Here is a 19,390-nt window from a genome sequence, read left to right as displayed (position 1 = left end):
CCACATTAGGTAACTCTAGCACCTACGGTGCCTTGCATATGATAGGCAGACAATAAATATTTGTTAAATAAATGAATTAAGCAATAGGTGGCCACAGATTATTCAACAAGAGACATTTGGGCAACTGGAAGACAGTTTAAAAAGTAGCTTATCCCCTCATACTATTTCTACATACCAAGATAATTTCCAGATGGTTTTAAAATTGTAAATATATTTTAAAAACCAAACCAAAAAAAAAGTATACCAGAATATTTCTCTAGTCTAGAAATCTATAGCCTGCAGGCCAAATCAGCCATGCCCATTAGTTTATATAGTGCCAATGGCTGTTTCACACTACAATACCAGAGATGACAGTTACAAAAGAGACCAGCATGATCTGGCAGAGACCTACAAGGCCAAAAATAAATAGTATCTAGGCCTTTACAGAAAAGGTTTGTACCCCATCTACTCTCTTAACAGGTGTGGACTAGAATTTCTAAGCCTAGTCCTTCCAGACATCCCATTCACCTGTAAAACTCAGGCTTAGTGAATCCCAATTAAATCCCAGTAGGAATGGATCAAAAACCTAAATGTAAGAGCTAAAACTAAAAATGCATTGAGTAAAACATAATTTTAAATTTTCATAACCTTGGATTAGGCAATGATTTCTTAGATATGACACTTAAAAGCAATCAAATTAAAAAAATAAACTGCACTTTATCCAAATTAAAACTTTTATTCAGCAAAGGACATTATCAAGAAAGTGAAAATACAGCCCACAGAATGGGAGAAAATATTTGCAAATCACATATCTGATAAGGCTTCAGAATATATTAAGAACTCTTACAACTCAACACTAAAATGACAAAGAACCCAATATTTTTAAATGGACAAAAAAATTTAATAGACATTTCTCCAAAAAAGGTATCTCAATGGTCAATAAGCACATGAAAGGACGTTCAATGTCATTAGCCATTACAGAAATACAAGCAAATCAAAGCCACAGTGAGGTAGCACTTTACACCCAATAGGATGGTGATGATCAAAAAGACAGTAGTAAGTGTTGCAGGGGATGTTGGAAAACAGTGACAGTTCCTCAAGAAGTTGAACACAGTTACCACATGACCCAGCAATTCTATTCCTAGGTATATAGACAAGAGAAATAAAAAGACACGTCCATACAAAAACTTGTACACAAATGTTCACAGCAGCATTATTCATATTAGCCAAAAAGTGGAAACAAACCAAATGTCCAGCAACTGCTGAATGAATAAACAAAATATGGTAGGTACATCCATCCTTACAAGGGAGTATTATTCAGCGATAATATGCAATGAAGTACTGATACATGCTACAACTTGGATAAGCCTCAAAAACATTGTTAAGAGAAAGAAGTCAAAACAAAAGACCACGTATCATATGATCCCATTTCTAGAAATAGCAAGAACAGGCAAACACCTAGAGACAGAAATAAATCAGTGGTTGCCAAGGGCTGTGGGCAGTGGGGGTGAGGAGGAGGAGAATGGATAATGACTGCTAGTAAGTATTGGGTGCTATTTTGGGGGGTAAAAAAATGTTATAAAATTAGATAGTAGTGATAGCTGCACATTTTTGTGCAGATCATTTTAACATTTGTTGCTGTCCAGTATAATAATGCCTCCCTGCAGGTCATAGCTGAAATTTGCTTGCAGCCTCCTTACAGAACATGAGATTTCCCAAGCTCAGGGTTCCTCAACTGTGACACAGCTGTGGATGCAGGCACCCACCTGGGCCCATTTCTGCATTGCCCCCACAAGGCTAGAGGGGCAACAGGAACTGAGGCAAACAAAGCTCACGTTGCCTGCTGGGTATAAGTAATAAAATTCTTTGATCCAACAGTTTCATAACTTCTGCTGATATCTATGAAACTCAGACAGGTTAACATGTTATCTTGCAAACAGGGTAAAATCTCAGATCCCTTACAATTTTTGACATCAAGAACTATAATCAATGTGTAATCAAAATTTTTAAAAATTTAATAAGCTATTTTACATTCTTTTTTTCACACTAAGTCTTCAAATTCTGGATGTATTTTTACACTTGGAATGTATCACAGCTTAGAGGATAAATTATCAAAAACAATCTGTATTTAAAAAGCTATTTTACATTCTTTTTTTCACACTAAGTCTTCAAATTCTGGATGTATTTTTACACTTAGAATGTAACACAGCTTAGAGGATAAATTATCAAAAACAATTTGTATTTAAACTTCATAAAATCTACAGCTGATGAAGTACATTCACATTCCTAAGTCATGCCAAAAATACTTATGGTAAAAATGAGGGAGACTAAGGATGTATGGGGGCATGGGGTATGTGGGAAATCTCCGTACCTTATGTTCAATTTTGCTATTAATCTAAAACTGCTCTAAAAGTAAAGTCTATTAAAAATGCTTTCCAACAGGTAACCCAAGCATCCTTTTTAAAAATTTATATTTGTTAATTAAAATTAAATAAAATTAAAATTTTAGTTCCACAATCACATTAGTCACATTTCAAGTACTCAGTGTACACATGTGGCTAGTAGCTATGGATCAGACAGCTCAGGTCTAGTCAATCTTGAAAAAGAGTGAAGTTGGAGGAGTTATACAGTAAGATGTTAAGACTTAAAAAGCTAAAGAGTTAATACAGTGTGGTATTCGTATATAAACAGAACCAATGGAACAAAAAAGAAGCCCACAAATATATGTCACTTGATTTTGTCAAAGGTGGCACTGCAGTAGCCTGGCAAAAAAAGATCTCTACTTAAAAAATGTCCCTGGGTCAACAGGATATTGATATGGGAAAAAAATAAATCTTGACCCCAACCTAACATCATATGCAAAAATTAATCCCAAACAGATCTTACATCTAAATGTAAAAAGCTTCTACAGGATAATCTAAGAGTAATTTCATGACCTCATGGTAAGGATTTCTTGAATAGGACACACACACACGCGCGCACGCATACACACACAAGATTAGTTGGACTACATTAAAATTAAGAACTCCTGTTCATTAAAAGACTCTGCTAAAAAATTAAAAAGCAAGCCACAAACTGGGAGAAAATATTTACAGTCTCTATACCTGACATAGGACTCATGTCCAGAATATACTATAAAGACCTCCTTACATGACTGATGTGGTTCAGTGGATCGAGTGCCAGCCTGTAAACCAAAGAACTCCTATAATGCATTACTAGAACCCAGCAATTTCACTTCGGAGTATTTACCCAAGTGGAAACAAGACTACTATCTCAAAATGATATTTGCATCCCCATCATGTTCATTGTAGCATTATTATAACAGCTAAAACAGAGAAACAACCTGTGTCAGTCAACAGGGCGTTGATTACCACTGGAAGTAAAAAGCTAGTAAGTTGGAGGGTGCAAAATGTGAACCTCTGGGCACTACAAATGTTCTATTTCTTGATTTAGGTTGTAGTTACATAGACCTATTCCATTTAAGAAAACTCAGTGGGCTTTACACTTTTCATCTGTGCACTTTATTAAATAAATCTTCTTTGTTTAATTTATTGGGGTGATATTAATAAATTTACATAGATTTAGGTGTACAATTCTATAATACATCATCTGTATATAATATTGCATGTTCACCACCCCAAGTCAAGTCTCCTTCCATCACTATTTATCCCTCCAAACCATCTTCTCCCTCCCCCCACCTCATTCCCCTCTCATAATCACCATACCGCTATCAGTGTACAGGAGGTGTCTTTTTTTAATCCCTTCACCTTTTTCCTCCAGCCTTGCATCACCTTTCCCCTCTGACAGCTGTCAGTATGTTCTCTATGAGCATACTTTAAGAAGCATATTTTTAAAATAAAACTAAAGTTAACAGAAGTTGTCTTTTCTGTATTTTCTACTATGCACATATATTTTATAATTCTAATTTTTATTTATTGATTTGAGAGAGACATCAATTTGTTGTTCCACTTTTATATCCATTCATTGGTTGATTCTTGTATATCTCAATTTGATCACTATCAACTTCAACTAATCTACACTACTGTGGAGAAATCACTATCCAGCAAGAACTCTCCAGTACAAAACCTTGCAAACCACTTTAGACACGTTCAATCAGTCACAGCACCTTCTCTATACACGGCATAAATCCTTTTTTTTGTGTTTCAGTTCCGGTTTTACCTTTCTTGAAATAATAAAGCACTATGCCAAAAATGTTGAGTATTTTCTTCCATTTTCAATATTAAAATGGCTACACAAAAATTCACAAATTTTGGTAAGTTTTTTTAGAATGCATACTGATATGACAGCTGTCATGATACATTCTAACAAAACTGTTTCAAATGAAGTTAAAGATGACTAAGCACCACTAGATCCATCTTACAGAAAAAAAACAAACCAACTTTTTGGCCAACCCAGTATTATGTATGGGGAAAGATTCAAGATGAATTGAGAAGAATACAAAAACCCAAATTTCAGCCCTCTTAAAGAATTTTCTAACACAGGTTTATCCAAAATTGAATAGGATGCCTCAAAAAAATAAAAACAAATGCAGAAGAAACTACATGCCTACCTAACATTTGACTATATGACCCATAAGTCCTCTTCAGCTCTCACATTCTATGATTCCATAAAAACGGTATCTTTATATCTTGCTGCACAGCAAATAATTCACAACTACTTGAGTTTCTCTGAAAACAGTATCCATAAACAGCGTCTTACTAAATGAAGATATTTTACCTCAGTGACTTACTTGCACACCATAAATCAAATTTCAACAGCTTTCTTTGAAACATAATGAAGAAATCAGTAATTTGTATTGTGTAAGAACCTCTAGATGCTCGGAATATTGAGAAAAAAGGTAGTTACGTTCAGGAGAACAAAACCCATTCCTGGTTGTCTAAGGAGGCCCTATGCATACTCTTAGAAAAATCAGAACTACATTTTCTAGACTACAAAGCCCTGAAATCAAACTGAGCCCTTTGCCATTGTTAATATAAGTGAGCCCTCACTCAGTTAAAATGCTTTTAGTAATCCTATACAGAGTTGAGTTCATCCCATTTCCATTTACTGTCCGAAATCTATCACTCTAGCATTTAAGTATTGATATTTCAATTACTCTTAGCATAGCCCACATTTATATAACATTTCTTATAATTTTCACAGGGCTTTCTTATATAATAACCTATTTGAGCCATATAAATGTTGCGTGAGAATGGCAGTTAGGATAATTAATCCCATTCAACAGATGAGAAAATGGAAATACCAAATTAAATGATTGATCCAGTACTATGGAATGAAATCAATATCACAATCTAGTCTTTCAAGGTCACATTTTATTACTTATCTGGTATCCCATATGTTTACCAGTCCTAAAATAAAACTGATCAAAATTCAAGTAACAGTTATGGAATAAAAGGAGCTTCAATTCTCACAAAAAAAGATTGTGGCCATAAAGAACACACAATCATTAAATGAAATCAAAACTATATAAGAAATTGAGATTTCCAGTTTTAAATGTTTACCCAACTGCTGTGAGAAAAATGCGCAAACAGAAAAAGCACATTTAATATTTCTAAAGGGCTGGATTAAAATTTCAGCTGTAAACTTCATTACTGTAATTAGATTTTTAATGCGTATTGATTAAACACCAATTCAAATACTGTGTTCACAATTATTCATGAGTTATTTGTGTATGTGTTGATTTTAACAAATTGTAAACAGTGGCCACTGACCAAAAATGTTCTCCTACAATGACAGAAGCCCATGTTAAGGTCATAGGCAGTCTGTTTATGTTCTATTATGTTCTAATCACACCCAAAAATAAATATTCAGCTGCTTTTTTGAAAACTGCAATGGTCATCAATGACCCAAAGTCAGGTTTACCAGTAACATTAAAGACCTATGTTTGATTCAGTGATGAAAAACAAAGTACAATAGAAGAAAATCAAATCTTAATTAAACTCTTTCTTTAGAAAAACAACATAAGCCATCATCAAGGAATGCATCACAAGATGATTTACTTTATTTATAAGAGGCTGATTTAGGAGCTTTAAAAGGGTGCTTTTGAATTAAATAGAAAATTTATGAAAATTAAAACTAAATGCTTGCTGGTTATCATTCTTTTCCTTTAGAAGCTAGTTAATCTTAAAAGTGCAAATATGTATAACTCTACAAAAGGAAAAAAATAGTACTTTAAATTTCATGATAACAAATCAGTACAGTACTGCCTAAATATCTGAATAAAGCTATTCTGAAGTAATTACAGCATGGCCTAGCATACGGAGTAACTCCTTAACATTCACCCTGTTCATACACTATTTAAAAATGAGATCTATGGGCTCTTTCTTCCTTCAAAAGACAAAGAAAAATAATATCTATTTGTATGTTCATTTATTTTAAATTTTACATCCTCACACACATATATGAGAATTTTAAAATAGATTATTACAGGAGTTACACTTAAGATATAAATTGCATTATGAATGCATAAAGAAACTAAAAATTGTTGAAAACTACCACACCTGGTCAAAAATTTGGATAGATACTGTATTGAAAAAATAACTTCTAGGATAAGCTGGATGAAGACAAGAAATAAAAAGGAACAATCAGGACAGTGAAAGAAGTTATAAAAATAAAAAAAAGGATCTTGGAGATTAAAACATCAGGTATCTATCTCCAGTAGGGTAGGTGTAAAATGGGATCTCAACAGAGGACTTTAAGCAAGAAAGATAAAACACAACAGAAATAGCTATATTCAAAAGGCTCTGAAGAGAGAAATTAGAACAAATTTTAGTCACAGGTCAGAGAAAATATGAGCAACCTAGGAAAACAAGTGTTAGATATATTCAAGCTGAGGCTAGATGACCTTTTGTCAAAGAATTTATAAATATCTTATTGTACTGGGCCCAAAGGCTGAACTACCAGTTGCTAGACCCTTGACATCCATTATTTCTGTGGGACTTTTTGTGAAAAGACAAATCCCAAATAGTTATACTCCATTTAAATATTCATGAAGCTCTTGAGGTGCAAAGCAGTCATAGTCAACAGCAGATCTATAATCCATTCCTAGCCCTTTAAAGTTCCTTTCCATCAGTTCTATTCCTGGACCCACCCTACTTCATCTGTCCCACCTTCCACCCCAGAACTACATCTAGGGCACCAGCTGTGCTTATATAATAAGTTGTGTTATGCTTTAAAAAAATTAATTGGAAAAAAATTACCATGAAGTTAGGCATGAATATTTTTTTCTAATATAATAAGAAATGTTAATGGAGATCCAAGAAACGTGAAATTTCACATAAGGATATTCATCTAATTGGGTAATAAACATCCGAAGCTCATTATCTAAACCACTAATCTATACTACGAATAAATTATACCAATGCACATGGCTGAGATGGGGTTAGTTCTACTCATATTAATACCTAATCAAGGGTTCCAAGATGGCTGCAGAGTAGCTGGAAGCTCCATCTACTTGCTCCCAGCCCCGGACTGGTCTTGCAGCTAAACCACAGGGCAATCGACTCAAAAGTCCAGCTGAGCGTGAGTGAGAGCGCGTGTGAGTAAGCATGCGCACGGATAAGTGTTTGGCTATGTGTGCAAATGTGCGAATGCCTGTCCGCCGGCAAGCACACCCAGGGACGGGCAGCCTGGGCTCTCCTGGCAGAGCTGTTGCCTCTGCTGTGGCCACCACCCAGCCCGGTGCTTCTGGCTGCTCCGATTTGGAGTGGGAGCCATTTTGCAGAAATTATAATATCCTCCTTGGGAAGAAGCTGCTGGAGCAGTCGCACCTCAGCGCCTGGACTTGTCTGTTTGCCCTCTGCCCAGCCCCCCACCCCCCAGCAGTGTCACACATCGCACCACCGCTGGAAGCCACGCTGAGGCGCACTGGAGGAAGTGCCGCAAGTGCCCCGCCACCATCCCGTGTTACAGTTTTGCTGCTGGACTCTTTCCTTCCTTCCCCTACCTCATCAGGATAAGAGACTTAAAAGAAGAAATGCATACAAGATATACCTATTGATTTGGGAGAGAGGGGGAGAGGCGCTGATGTGAGAGAGAAGCATCGACAGGTGGCCTCCTGTACGTGGGCTGACGGGGAACCCAACCCACACCTAGAAACCCTCTCAAAGCACAGGCAGTTGTAGTAGGGGTTGCGCCCCTTAGTCAACCAGATAGGGAAAAGTTTCCACCAATGAATGGGCCAATAAAAATCAGGACCCAAATACAGCAGAAGAGTCCACATAACCCACACAAGGAATATAATTCCTAGAGCATCCAGCTCAGGAGATCAAGGACTCTGCACCACTGGGTCCCACAAGTACCCTAACACACAAGGCCATTCCACAAGACAAAGAGTCAAAGCCAATCAAATATATAGAAACAAACACCAAGAGATGACTAAAATGGAGAGGCAAAGAAACAACCCCCAAACAAAAGAAAAGGAGGAATCTCCAGGAAAAGAGTTAAGTAAAATCATGGCAAGCAATTTATCAGACATACAGTTCGAAGTAATGGTTATAAGGATGCTCAAGGAACTTAGAACTACAAGGAACTTAGTGTAACCTACATCAGCACGAAACAGGACAGAGAAACCTTGAATAAGAACCAGTTGGAAATGAAGAATGCAATATATGAAATGAAAAACATAGTAGATGCACTTAAAAGCAGGCTAGATGAATCAGCGAATTGGAAAACAAGATAGAAAAAAACAGCCAGTCAGAGCAACAAAATTAAAGACTCAAAAAGAACAAGGATAGTTTAAGGGAGCTCTGGGACAACATGAAATGTAACAATATTTGCATCATAGGGATACTAGAAGAAGAAGAAAAGGAGCAAGGGGTAGAAAAGCTGTTTGAAAAAATGACAGAAAAATTCCCTAACTTGTTGAGGGAAAAAGTCATGCAAGTCCAGGAAGCACAGAGGGTCCTAATCCAGATGAACCCAAAGAGGTCCATCCCAAGACGCATTAAAATCAAAATGACAAAATTAAAAACAAAGAAAGAATATTAAAGGCAGCAAGGGAGAAACAGCTAGGGACATACAAGGAAGCTCTAATGAGGCTACCAGCTGATTTCTCAACAGAAACACTACAAGCCAGAAGGATTGGCATAAAATATCCCAAGTAACGAAAAGCAAAGACCTGCAATCAAGACTACTCTATCCAGCAAGGTTCTCATTTAAAATGGAAGGTGAAATAGACTCCCAGACAAAAGAAGGCTAAAAAAGTACATCTCCACCAACCCATCACAGCATGAGATGCTAAAGGGACTGCTTGAATAAGAAATTGGGGGGGGGGGGGGAGGCGGGGAACCCAGGTATAAAGGGAAAATATAGCAATGAATAAGTACCTATCAATAATAACCTTAAATATAAATGGATTAAATGATCCAATCAAAAGACATAGGGTGGCAGAGTCAATAAGAAAACAGGATCCATATATATGCTGTCTACAAGAGACCAACCTCAGAATAAAAGATATACACAGGCTGAAAGTGAAGGCATGGAAAAAAAATACTCCATGCAAATGTACATGAAAAAAAAAAGCTGGAGTAATAATATTTATATAAGAGAAAACGCACTTCAAAACAAAGGCCATAACAAGAGACAAAGAACATCACTACATAATACTTAAGGGAGCAATCCACCCAGAGGATATAACTCTTGTAAACATATATGCACCAAATATAGGTGCACCTAAATATGTAAAGAAAATATTGGAGGACTTTAGGAAAGAGATGGACAGAAATACAGTCATCACAGGGGATTTTAACACCCCACTGTCAACAATGGATAGATCTTCCAGACAAAAAAAAATCAACAAAAATACTGCAGAACTGAATGACACTAGTTCAAATGGACTTCATTGATATTTATAGAACGTTTCACCTCAAAATAGCAAAATACACATTCTTCTCAAACGCACATAGATCATTCTCATAGATAGACCACATGGTAGGACACAAAACAAGCCTTAACAAATTCAAGAAAATTGAAATCATACCAGGCATCTTCTCAAATCACAATAGCTTGAAACTAGAAATCAACCTCAAGAAAAAAACCCAAAAACATTCAAATTCATGGAGGCTAAATAACATGTTTTTAAATAATGAATGGATTAACAATGAGAGCAAGGGAGAAATCAAAAAGTATCTGAAAATAAATGAAAATGAACACACAACAACCCAAAACTTATGGGACAGAGCAAAGGCAAAGAGCAATATAGGCCTACTTAAAGAAGATAGAAAAACCTCAAATAAATAACCTAACCTACATCTAAAAGAACTAGAGAAAAAACAACAAAGTCCAGAGCATGAAAAAAGGAAATAATCAAGATCAGAACAGAATTAAATCACATAGAGAATAAAAAAAAAAAAAAAAATCAAAGGATCAATGAATCCAGGAGCTAATTCTTTGAAAAGATAAGCAAAATTGACAAACCATTAATCAGATTCATCAAGAAAAAAAGAGAGAGGATCCAAATAAATAAAATCAGAAATGAAAGAGAAGTAACAACTGATACCATAGAAATACAAAGGATTGTAAGAGATTATTATGAACAACTATATGCCAAAAAATTGGACAACCTGGGCAAAATGAATAAATTTCTAGAAACGTGCAATCTTCTAAAATTGAATCAGGAAGAAACAGGAAACCTGAATAGACTGATAGAAACTAGTGAAAATGAAGCAGTTATCAAAAAACTCTTGGCACACAAAAGCCCTGGAACAGATGGATTCACAGGCAAATTTTACCAAACATTCAAAGAACTAACACCTCTCCTTCTCAAACTATTCCAGAAAATTCAAGAAGAGGGAAGGCTCCCAAACTCTTTTTACAAACCAGTATTATCCTAATCCCAAAACAAGGTAAAGACACAACAAAGAAAGGAAATACAGGTGAACATCTCTGATGAACATAGATACTAAAATCCTCAACAAAATACTAGCAAACCAGATCCAACAATACATTAAAAAGATCATACGCCATGATTAAGTGGGATTTATTCTGGGGGTGCAAGGATGCAAGAACATTCACAAATCAATAAATGTGATACATCATATAAACAAAATGAAAGACAAAAATCACAGGATCATATCAATAGAGCAAAAAAAGCATTTGGTAAAATCTAGCACCCATTTACAATAAAAACACTCAGCAAAGTGAGAATAGAGGGAGTATACATCAACATAATAAAGGCCATACATGAAAAGCTTACTGCCAACATCATAGTCAATGGACAAAAACTAAAAGCATTTCCCTTAAGATCAGGAACAAGACATGGGTGTCTGTTTTCACTACTTTTATTCAACATAGTACTATGTTGTTGAGTTAACAAATGACTCATCCTCTGCCATTTTTCCTTTTCACTCTACAAATATTTCCAGGCTTGTTCTTCCATGTTTATGGCTCTCAACAGCTTGAATTTCCTTTTTCAGTCTCAGATATCCACATTTCCTACAACTTATTAGACTTATTTACCTGGGACCATCATAAAAAACCTCAATTTTAATAAATTCAAAATGGGATCTCCCCCTAAAATGCCTCTGGCCTAACTTTTTGTTTCCCTTGATAGATAGATGGCAATGCCATTAATTACCCAAACTAGGAAAACTAAATTGATCTAAACTCCTGTCTTTCCTTGTCTCCCCCAAGGTATGTCAATTCTATCAAAGCAATGTCTCTGAATTCCCTCCCTAGCTGCCTTTATCTCCATATTCACTAGGGCAGTGATTCAGGCCCTCATTGGCTCTCCCCTGTACTATAATTTCCTTCTAAATAATCATCCAGCTTCCAGTATTCCCCTAACCAGGCATTCCTGATCTGTTTTTCAGGATGCCACAAGAATAATCATGATAAAACACATCCAATTACTTTACTTCTTAAGAAACCTCCAACAGCTTCGCAGTGAACTTAGACATCTTCACACACTATAGAGGACTCTTCTAACCCGATCCCAGCCCACCTTCCAAGCTTCATCTCTAGCTGCTCTCCCTGGTAGATCATAAACCAGTACGAGCTATATAAAGTTCACTTCTACAGTTTTGCTTAAAAAACCCTCCCAGCTCCAAGCAGAGCTGCTTTCTCCTCTGCAGTCCTATACCACTTCAGGTGAGTCTAGATCACTGTGTTATTAATGTCCATTGTTACAGTAAGAAGTTAGCAGAACAGCGTGGTTCTGGAGCAAAATTATCTGTGTTCAAATGCCAGTTGGGTAGCCATACCTGTTTATTCATCTATAAAATGAGATAATTTTATATATCAAATTTTTATGAAGATTAAATTATGAGAGAATGAAACTGCTAGCCAACTGCCTGGAACAAAGAAAGGGATCAATAAATGTTAGCTATTATAATTTCATGTCCCTTTCAACACTGAGCTATTCAAGGGCTGGAACGAAATTTTATTCACTTTCCCACACACACACACTTAATAGCAGGCTTCAACTGAATTGGCAATTTTGAGGCATTTAACACCCACACCATGGCCACTCTGATTCCTAATAAAATGCTTTCCCTTAACTACTCGGAAGGTGAATAACTGTTATGTTAGAATAGAGATACACTTAGACCTAAAAGAAAACAGGCAGTAAAATAAAAATTAGCATATATACTTAACTTACATATTTAAAATTTTCACTGTTTTTTAATAATCTTACTAATGAAAATACACATATCCCAAAATGAAATCCACACTGTATTTCCTACGAAGTTTCTGATTTCCTAGGCAATCAGACAGGTGGTAATTTGGACGAACAGTGTTTTAGAACCCTCAATGGTTTTATACTTCTAGTTTCCAAAATGTCTTGGAGTCAGGACTGGCATTAAAGCTTAGATGAGGCATTAAAAAAAAAAAAAAAATGCTTTCCCCTCCCTCTTTTCCTTTATCTAATTCCTTGTTTTAACATTAAATCAATGCTTCCCTCACATCACACTATAGAAAATAAGACTTGAAAAGATGAAAAAAAAATGCAGATAAAATATAAACAGTCAATAACCAAAATAATTTTAAAAACATAGAAAAAATTGTAAATGAAATTCTAAATACTAAATAAAATTTCAACTTAAATTTTCCATTGATTTAAAGAAAGGAGGCATCTTCATAACTGCATTTTCATAAAATCTCCACACTCAGCTATTTTTTAATATAAAAGGTAATATGAGTACGGATTAATAGCATAGTCTTCAGGGTCAGATATTAAGACCAAGTATAGCCTTTACTTGAACCCACAAGCTCTGCCATTTAATTATCCATACTTTTGCAACCTTGGATTCACCATCCCCAAAGTGAATATAATAAGAATTAGATGAGATAATGTATATAGAAAGCACTTAGCTTATTGCATGACAAAGAATGAGCACTCAGTAAATCTTACATGGTGTTATGTGATTTTCCTTAAATTTTACTTTTCATAAATGATGGTACATGCATAAAATGGAATTCTATTTTAACCATTTAAAACATGAGAGTTCTATACTTATTGATGCAGAATGATCTCCAAGATATATTGAATAAAAAATAAAAGAACAGAATAGCATGTACAGTATGTTCCACTTATTTTTTTTGCAGATGTTTATATACATTTATGTTTGTACAAACAACACATATATGTAAATGACTAACAGGCAGAATTGGAAGAGAGTCTTACATTGACTACTCCTTGTACCTTTTGAATTTAGTATCATTTGCTTTTATTGCCTATTCCAAAAATTAAAGTTTTATAGTATGATCCAAACCTTATGCTACCAAAATATTCCATTATAAAGTGTATTATGCTAGACTTTGCAGAAACACCTAAGGTAACAACCAGAGTTCTAGTATTCATTTCAATTCTATTGAGGATAACAGTCACAGACTGACAGAGCTTTAGCTAAATTAGCAAGTAAGAATCAGTTAAGATATATAAAAGAGGGTGCTTAGACATGAGAAAAAGCCTAAGTATATGGATGGAAAAGACAAGAATAACGTCATTCATTCATTCAAAAAATATATCTGCCCACCAAACACTGTATTAAGTGATGAGGAAACAATGACACCTGGTCCTTGCCTTTGAGAAGCCAGCAGTTTAGTGGGAATATAGGAATACAGCAGTAAAGTTAGCACCCCTGTGGGCTTGGTTATTCAAAAAATAAGTGCATTCATTCATGAACATATAACAATTAATGAATGAAGCAAAGCCGGTGAAAAAATATAACCTACGAAAGCCTGTAGCTACTTGAAATTAATCTTATAACCTATCCCTCAATCTGCGACTGCTTGTCGGAGTATGTTCCCAGAATCCCAAGAACCAGGGATCCCGCCCCGCCAAGGGGTCCCAGGCGTGACTTTTAAATCTAGTGCCTGTTCACCAGTCCAGACAGCATGGGAAGGCGCAGGACATAAGGGTTGGGGCCCCAACCCCACATTAGCATCTCTTCTAGCCAGGCACTCCCACACCTGGGCTCACCAGGTTTTTTAGCTAATAGCCAGAAGGGAACAAACCCTGGAGCGAGCTCTGACCTTCAAAATGACACTGGACCAGTTCCCATATTGCTCGGGCTCCTTCATACACAGGCAGTAACAAAAGGGCAAAAGAGGTTGAAACTAACTCCTCTCCAGGGCCCGAAAAACGTGAAAACAGGAGGCAGCTGGCTTAGATCGAGATGGGAGGGTAATTGACCCAATGCTTCCCAAGTCCTACGCAGTCGACTTGGCCTACTCATGGCACAGTCACTGACCTTTCCAAAAGGGGTTCCCAGGGGCGGTGACCGGAGGGGTGAAAGCAGCTGCCCAGGCTCTGCACCCAACACATCGCCCTCTCAACCGGCTCTGCACTAATCGCAGGGTAACCAAGGGCGACCAGGAGGCCGCCATTTTGAGCTCCGTAGAATGGGAGGAAGAGACAAACTTTTGACACCCAGAAGAGAGACGGTGGCACAGACACATTCAACTGCGCTCGCGGAATGCTCGGCCCGAAAGAATGAAAGGGAGCAGTCCCGGAATGCGACCTCTTGTAGAGAGGGGGCGGGCTGGACGCGTGTGCCTTTCCGCCCTTTCGGGCGCTACCAACCGGGACTACAACTCCCACCATGCACCGAGGCGGCGCCAGGGGAGAGGCGGGGCGGAGGGAGGCGGGGCGGAGGGGGGCGGGGCGGGCAGCTGTGGCCTTGGTGAATGGGGCAATTCTGCGCCCTTCGCTTCAGGGGGAGGAAACCAAAACGTTTTTAAGGAATTGGAAGTGGAGTATGATGTATAACCACTCCTGAGCCTTTTCAATTAGCGCACCTGACCGAGGTTCCGAAAGCTGGATAAAATGTTGGTGACTCAATGGGCTGTCATGTTGTAAGGAGATACTGTTACATGGTCACTCCCTAAATAGTATTCTCAATTTGGGGGCCGGTTGGGAGGCCCCCAGCGCCCATCTCATCTTTGGCAGAGTACCTTGTGTTCCTACCACTTTTGTTTTCTGTATTAGAATAGCATAAATCATTTTCAGTATGTTATACGCTCAAATGTTTTGAAAGAATTTACAAGTGATATGGGAAAGCCAATGGCCTGAGATGGACAGTGAGTGGAGGGAGTGGGCTTGGATTAGTGTATCCAAGGAGGAATTTCTAAGTGATCTGCCCTAATTTTATTAAACAAAAAATGTTTTGAGGTTCTATGACGAGTGTACTAGGAATACAAATTAATGTCTAGAAGAAGTTAGCAATCCAGTAGAAGAGGTGAAGAAAGAGACAAAAGACTCTACCAAGTGCTGTGAAATTAATGAAGGAGCACTTTGGGAAATCTAGAAGCTTTACTTTTAACTGGAGATGAAAACATTCTAAGAACAGGAAGTAACAGTGAGTAAGCTCAGACATGCAGGCAAGGAGTCTGGAGTAAAGGAGAAAACCAAGTTTTAGTTGTGTGGAAACTAAATGAAAAGACTTCAGTAGAAAGAGTTCTAGGAAGTTAGGCAGGAAGGAACTTGGTCCGCAATAGAAGAGTGATTCCAAAGAAACAGGAAAAGCAGAGTATAGTATGGTATAATGATTTGGAGACTTCACTACTAACTGTCAAATAATTTATGGAAAAATTATTTTAATTGTATCTTTCAAAATAAGTTCATTTACATATACAAGTTGTTTTCTATCTTTAATTCCATTGTTTCATATGACAAACTATTCCTCCATCGTAGATGAATTAGAGATTTATTTATTTATTTCACTTACCATTACTAATTTTTGGTGTGATACTTTGTGAAACACTTTTTGAAAAATCAGACTGTTTTTTTTTTTTTTTACTTACATATTTATCACACTCAAAAGACTTTCTAGGTACATTTTCTTTTTTGTGTGCTCTAGGAAAACAATCACTTGCCTTGTTTGATAAAAATACCTTTTATCAGAAATTTCAGCTTCCTAATTATAGAAATGACATAAGATTTATGGATAGTTTAAAGCCAAATTGGCAGGAAGATTTAAAGAAAATTTTCACATGCTGTGCAAGTGGACAGAAGTGTGGCAAATAAAATTTATTGTGTATAAGTATAAAATAACTTTTAGGGAAATATCTTAGGTTACATGTGTTGTATTCAAGAGAATTGTGACCAGAACACTAAATAAGTAGGCATTATAAACTGTTTTATTAAAACACTAATTCTGTGCTCTTGCTGTTCCTGCAATTGCTAAAACAAATACAAGAGGAAAAAGTAGCCCTAAAAGAAAATGTTAAAGTTATTAGAAAAAGTAAAAGAAGTAAATCAGAAAATCAGAAAGCATTATCTTGTCTTTATTTAAAAACCTCCATAAAGTGCCAAGTCCTGACATCTAATCTCAAAGACAAAACCAGACTGAAAGTCTCCAGAGAAAGAAATAAAACAAAGAGAAAGTGGGAAAGAGAGTGGTCAATGGAAAATAGGAGTCAGAAGATGTATATGGGTTCTGATTTTTGTCTCTAATGTACCCTCTCCTTTTCTGTTTTCCTCCAAGAATCTACTTGGTTCATTTCTCATGTCCTCACTTTGTTATGATACCTTCTCAGTTAAGACCTTCTCAAACTACCTGTAAAAATTCTCAATCACACCCAGCACAACTTGTCCTCCTTCCCAGCTCTATTTTCTCCAAAACACTATCACCCAGCATGATAGTTTATCAATTTATTAACATATCTGTTCTTACTGCTCTCTCTGTATTTTAAGTACATGTAGGCAGGGATTTATGTTTGTTTTGTTTACTGCTGTATTCCCAGGGCCTAGGATAATGCCTAGGTTCAGAAACAATCAATAAACACTTAACAGGTGACTGAATGAGTAATCTTAGTAAAAATACGAAGTTTATTGTTGTTGTAATCTTTCTGCAAAAAAACAGAATACCTGCTTCATGAAATCAGTGATACTGCTAATATTTTAAGCCCATTTTAAAAATGAATTTTGAAAAACACCATCTTATTTATTTATTTGTTTTCACTATACACGTTTGATTGCAGTTCTTCTGATTTAACAAAAAAAAAAAACACTTTAGAGCTACAAGAAATATGATTCATTTGAACACAAATAGGGAATGATAAGTCAAATATCTAGCCTTTAATTCCAATGTAATAGTTAAAGATCCCTAACCAAAAATATAATTTAGATTAATTTCTACAAGCTGAAAAAATACACCTAAGTACCTTATTAACCATGAAAAGTGTAACTTCTAAACAAGATATACCTACCTCAGTAATATATACTTATAAAAAGCATAGAGAGATTTTCTTGCAAGCAGTCTACTCCTTCTAATAAGTAAGAATTACATATTTGCTAAGCTTCTAACAAATGTTACCATTTTTTTTCCTTTACTAAAACATTATCTGACTTGTAACTCAAGACTGGCCAAAGACAATATTTGAAGTCAAGTTCAATGCTCAAATCTTTATTTAGTTTCTTTCTACATATTTTTTACAACAGATTAAAAATAACTGGTTCTTTTTGTTTTCCAGTTTTGAATATTCTTTATCAGAATATCATTTTTTAAAAAGTTTAAACCCAATGATAATATGTATGCATTTACCTACATATTTCCTCCTTAAATATCTCTTACCCAAATATTGAAGGGAAGGGGAGGCTTTTCTTATATAATTCCTCCATTCCCTTTCTGCCATCTTTCTTTTAAAAAATAGCAGCAGCCCCCAACTAATTCCAATCTCCTCCAAATCCACATGCAAATTTGTAACCTGGGAGACATCTTCAATTAACTTCTTTTTCTCATCACTTAGATCCAGTCCTCCATCAAATATGATTAAATATATCATCTTGTTTTTTCTTTTTTAAAAAAAGATTTTTTTTTTTTTAAAGAGAAGGGAAGGGAGGGAGAGAGAGAGGGAGAGAAACATCAACGTGAGAGAGAAACATCGATCAGTTGGTTGCCTCTTGTACATGCCCCAACCAGGGGCCAATTCCACATCCCAGGCATGTACCCTAACCAGGAATCAACCTTTTGCTTTGCTGAATGATGCTCATCAAACTGAGCCACACTTGTTAGGGCAAATCTATCATCAATATGGCTTAAATCCATCGGCTATCACTAGATCTTCCTCCTTTTGTCTTTCCCAGGCTAATGTAGGCCTCTCCTAACTGGCTCTGTCTCTTTCTCCTTGACTCCATCCTGCTGTCAGAGTTGTTTCCAAAAATGTGACCTATCTGACCATATCCCATCACAGATTCTAAACTTGTAATGCCTCCCTACTCTTTACAAAATGAAATACAGTTTCTTTATTATGGACCTCTAGAAAATCAAGGTCTGACTCCTACTTACTTTACTATCTCCTATCATATCATTCAAATCAGTGGTCCCCAACCTTTTTAGCACCAGGGACTCATTTCTTGGAAGACAATTTTTACACATACCAGGGTTGAGGGGGTGGTGGGCAGGGGATGGTTTTGGGAAGATTCAAGCACAGTACATTTCTTGTGCACTTTATTTCTATTATTATTACATTGTAATATATAATGAAATAATTATACAACTTGCAATAATGCAGAATCAGTGGGAGCCCTGAGCTTGTTTTCCTGCAACTAGACGGTGCTACCTGAGGATGATAGGAGACAGGGACAACCAAAGTATGTTGCTTATGTCCAGTCTACTCTGTAATTTCATTTTGGTTGTTGTCACTATAGAAAACCCTGCTTCACAAAGATAAGATGTTGGAAATGGAAGCAGGCTTTTCAGTGCTTTTGTGGCAATCACAGGATATTCTACTTAGACTTTAATTCAGAACATATGGAGATTTGAAGTTGTCTCAAACATACTTCTAAGGGCACCATCATTTGCAATCTCAAAGAGTTGATCCTCTTCAAGCATGGACGAAGTTGATATACCTGGCTTATTAACAAATGGGTTGTGGATTCACTCTTTCTCAGTTTGGGGGTCATTTGTGGTTGGGAAGTAATGCTCAAAATTCTTTTGAAAGCTGA

At 36.4% G+C, this 19,390-nt stretch overlaps 1 protein-coding gene across 2 annotated transcripts in view; it reads right to left on the bottom strand.

Annotated features, from left to right (window-relative positions):
* AFG1L (AFG1 like ATPase) overlaps positions 1 to 15,008 on the bottom strand; it is a 197,605-nt gene extending 182,597 nt beyond the window's left edge. For both annotated transcript variants that reach the window (XM_054569795.1, XM_054569796.1), the window contains exon 1: positions 14,694 to 15,008. In XM_054569795.1, the coding sequence (XP_054425770.1) occupies positions 14,694 to 14,901 (208 nt within the window). In that variant the 5' untranslated portion in view covers positions 14,902 to 15,008. The remainder of the gene's footprint in view (positions 1 to 14,693) is intronic.
* Positions 15,009 to 19,390: the final 4,382 nt, after the last annotated feature.

This window comes from Pteronotus mesoamericanus, unplaced genomic scaffold (assembly GCF_021234165.1).
Source record: "Pteronotus mesoamericanus isolate MK-2021 breed Mesoamerican mustached bat unplaced genomic scaffold, CSHL_Meso_final contig_20, whole genome shotgun sequence".
Classification (NCBI taxonomy): Eukaryota; Metazoa; Chordata; class Mammalia; order Chiroptera; family Mormoopidae; genus Pteronotus; species Pteronotus mesoamericanus.
The sequence above is the reverse complement of the archived record's forward strand: the minus strand, read 5'-3'. Positions and strand labels throughout refer to the sequence as shown.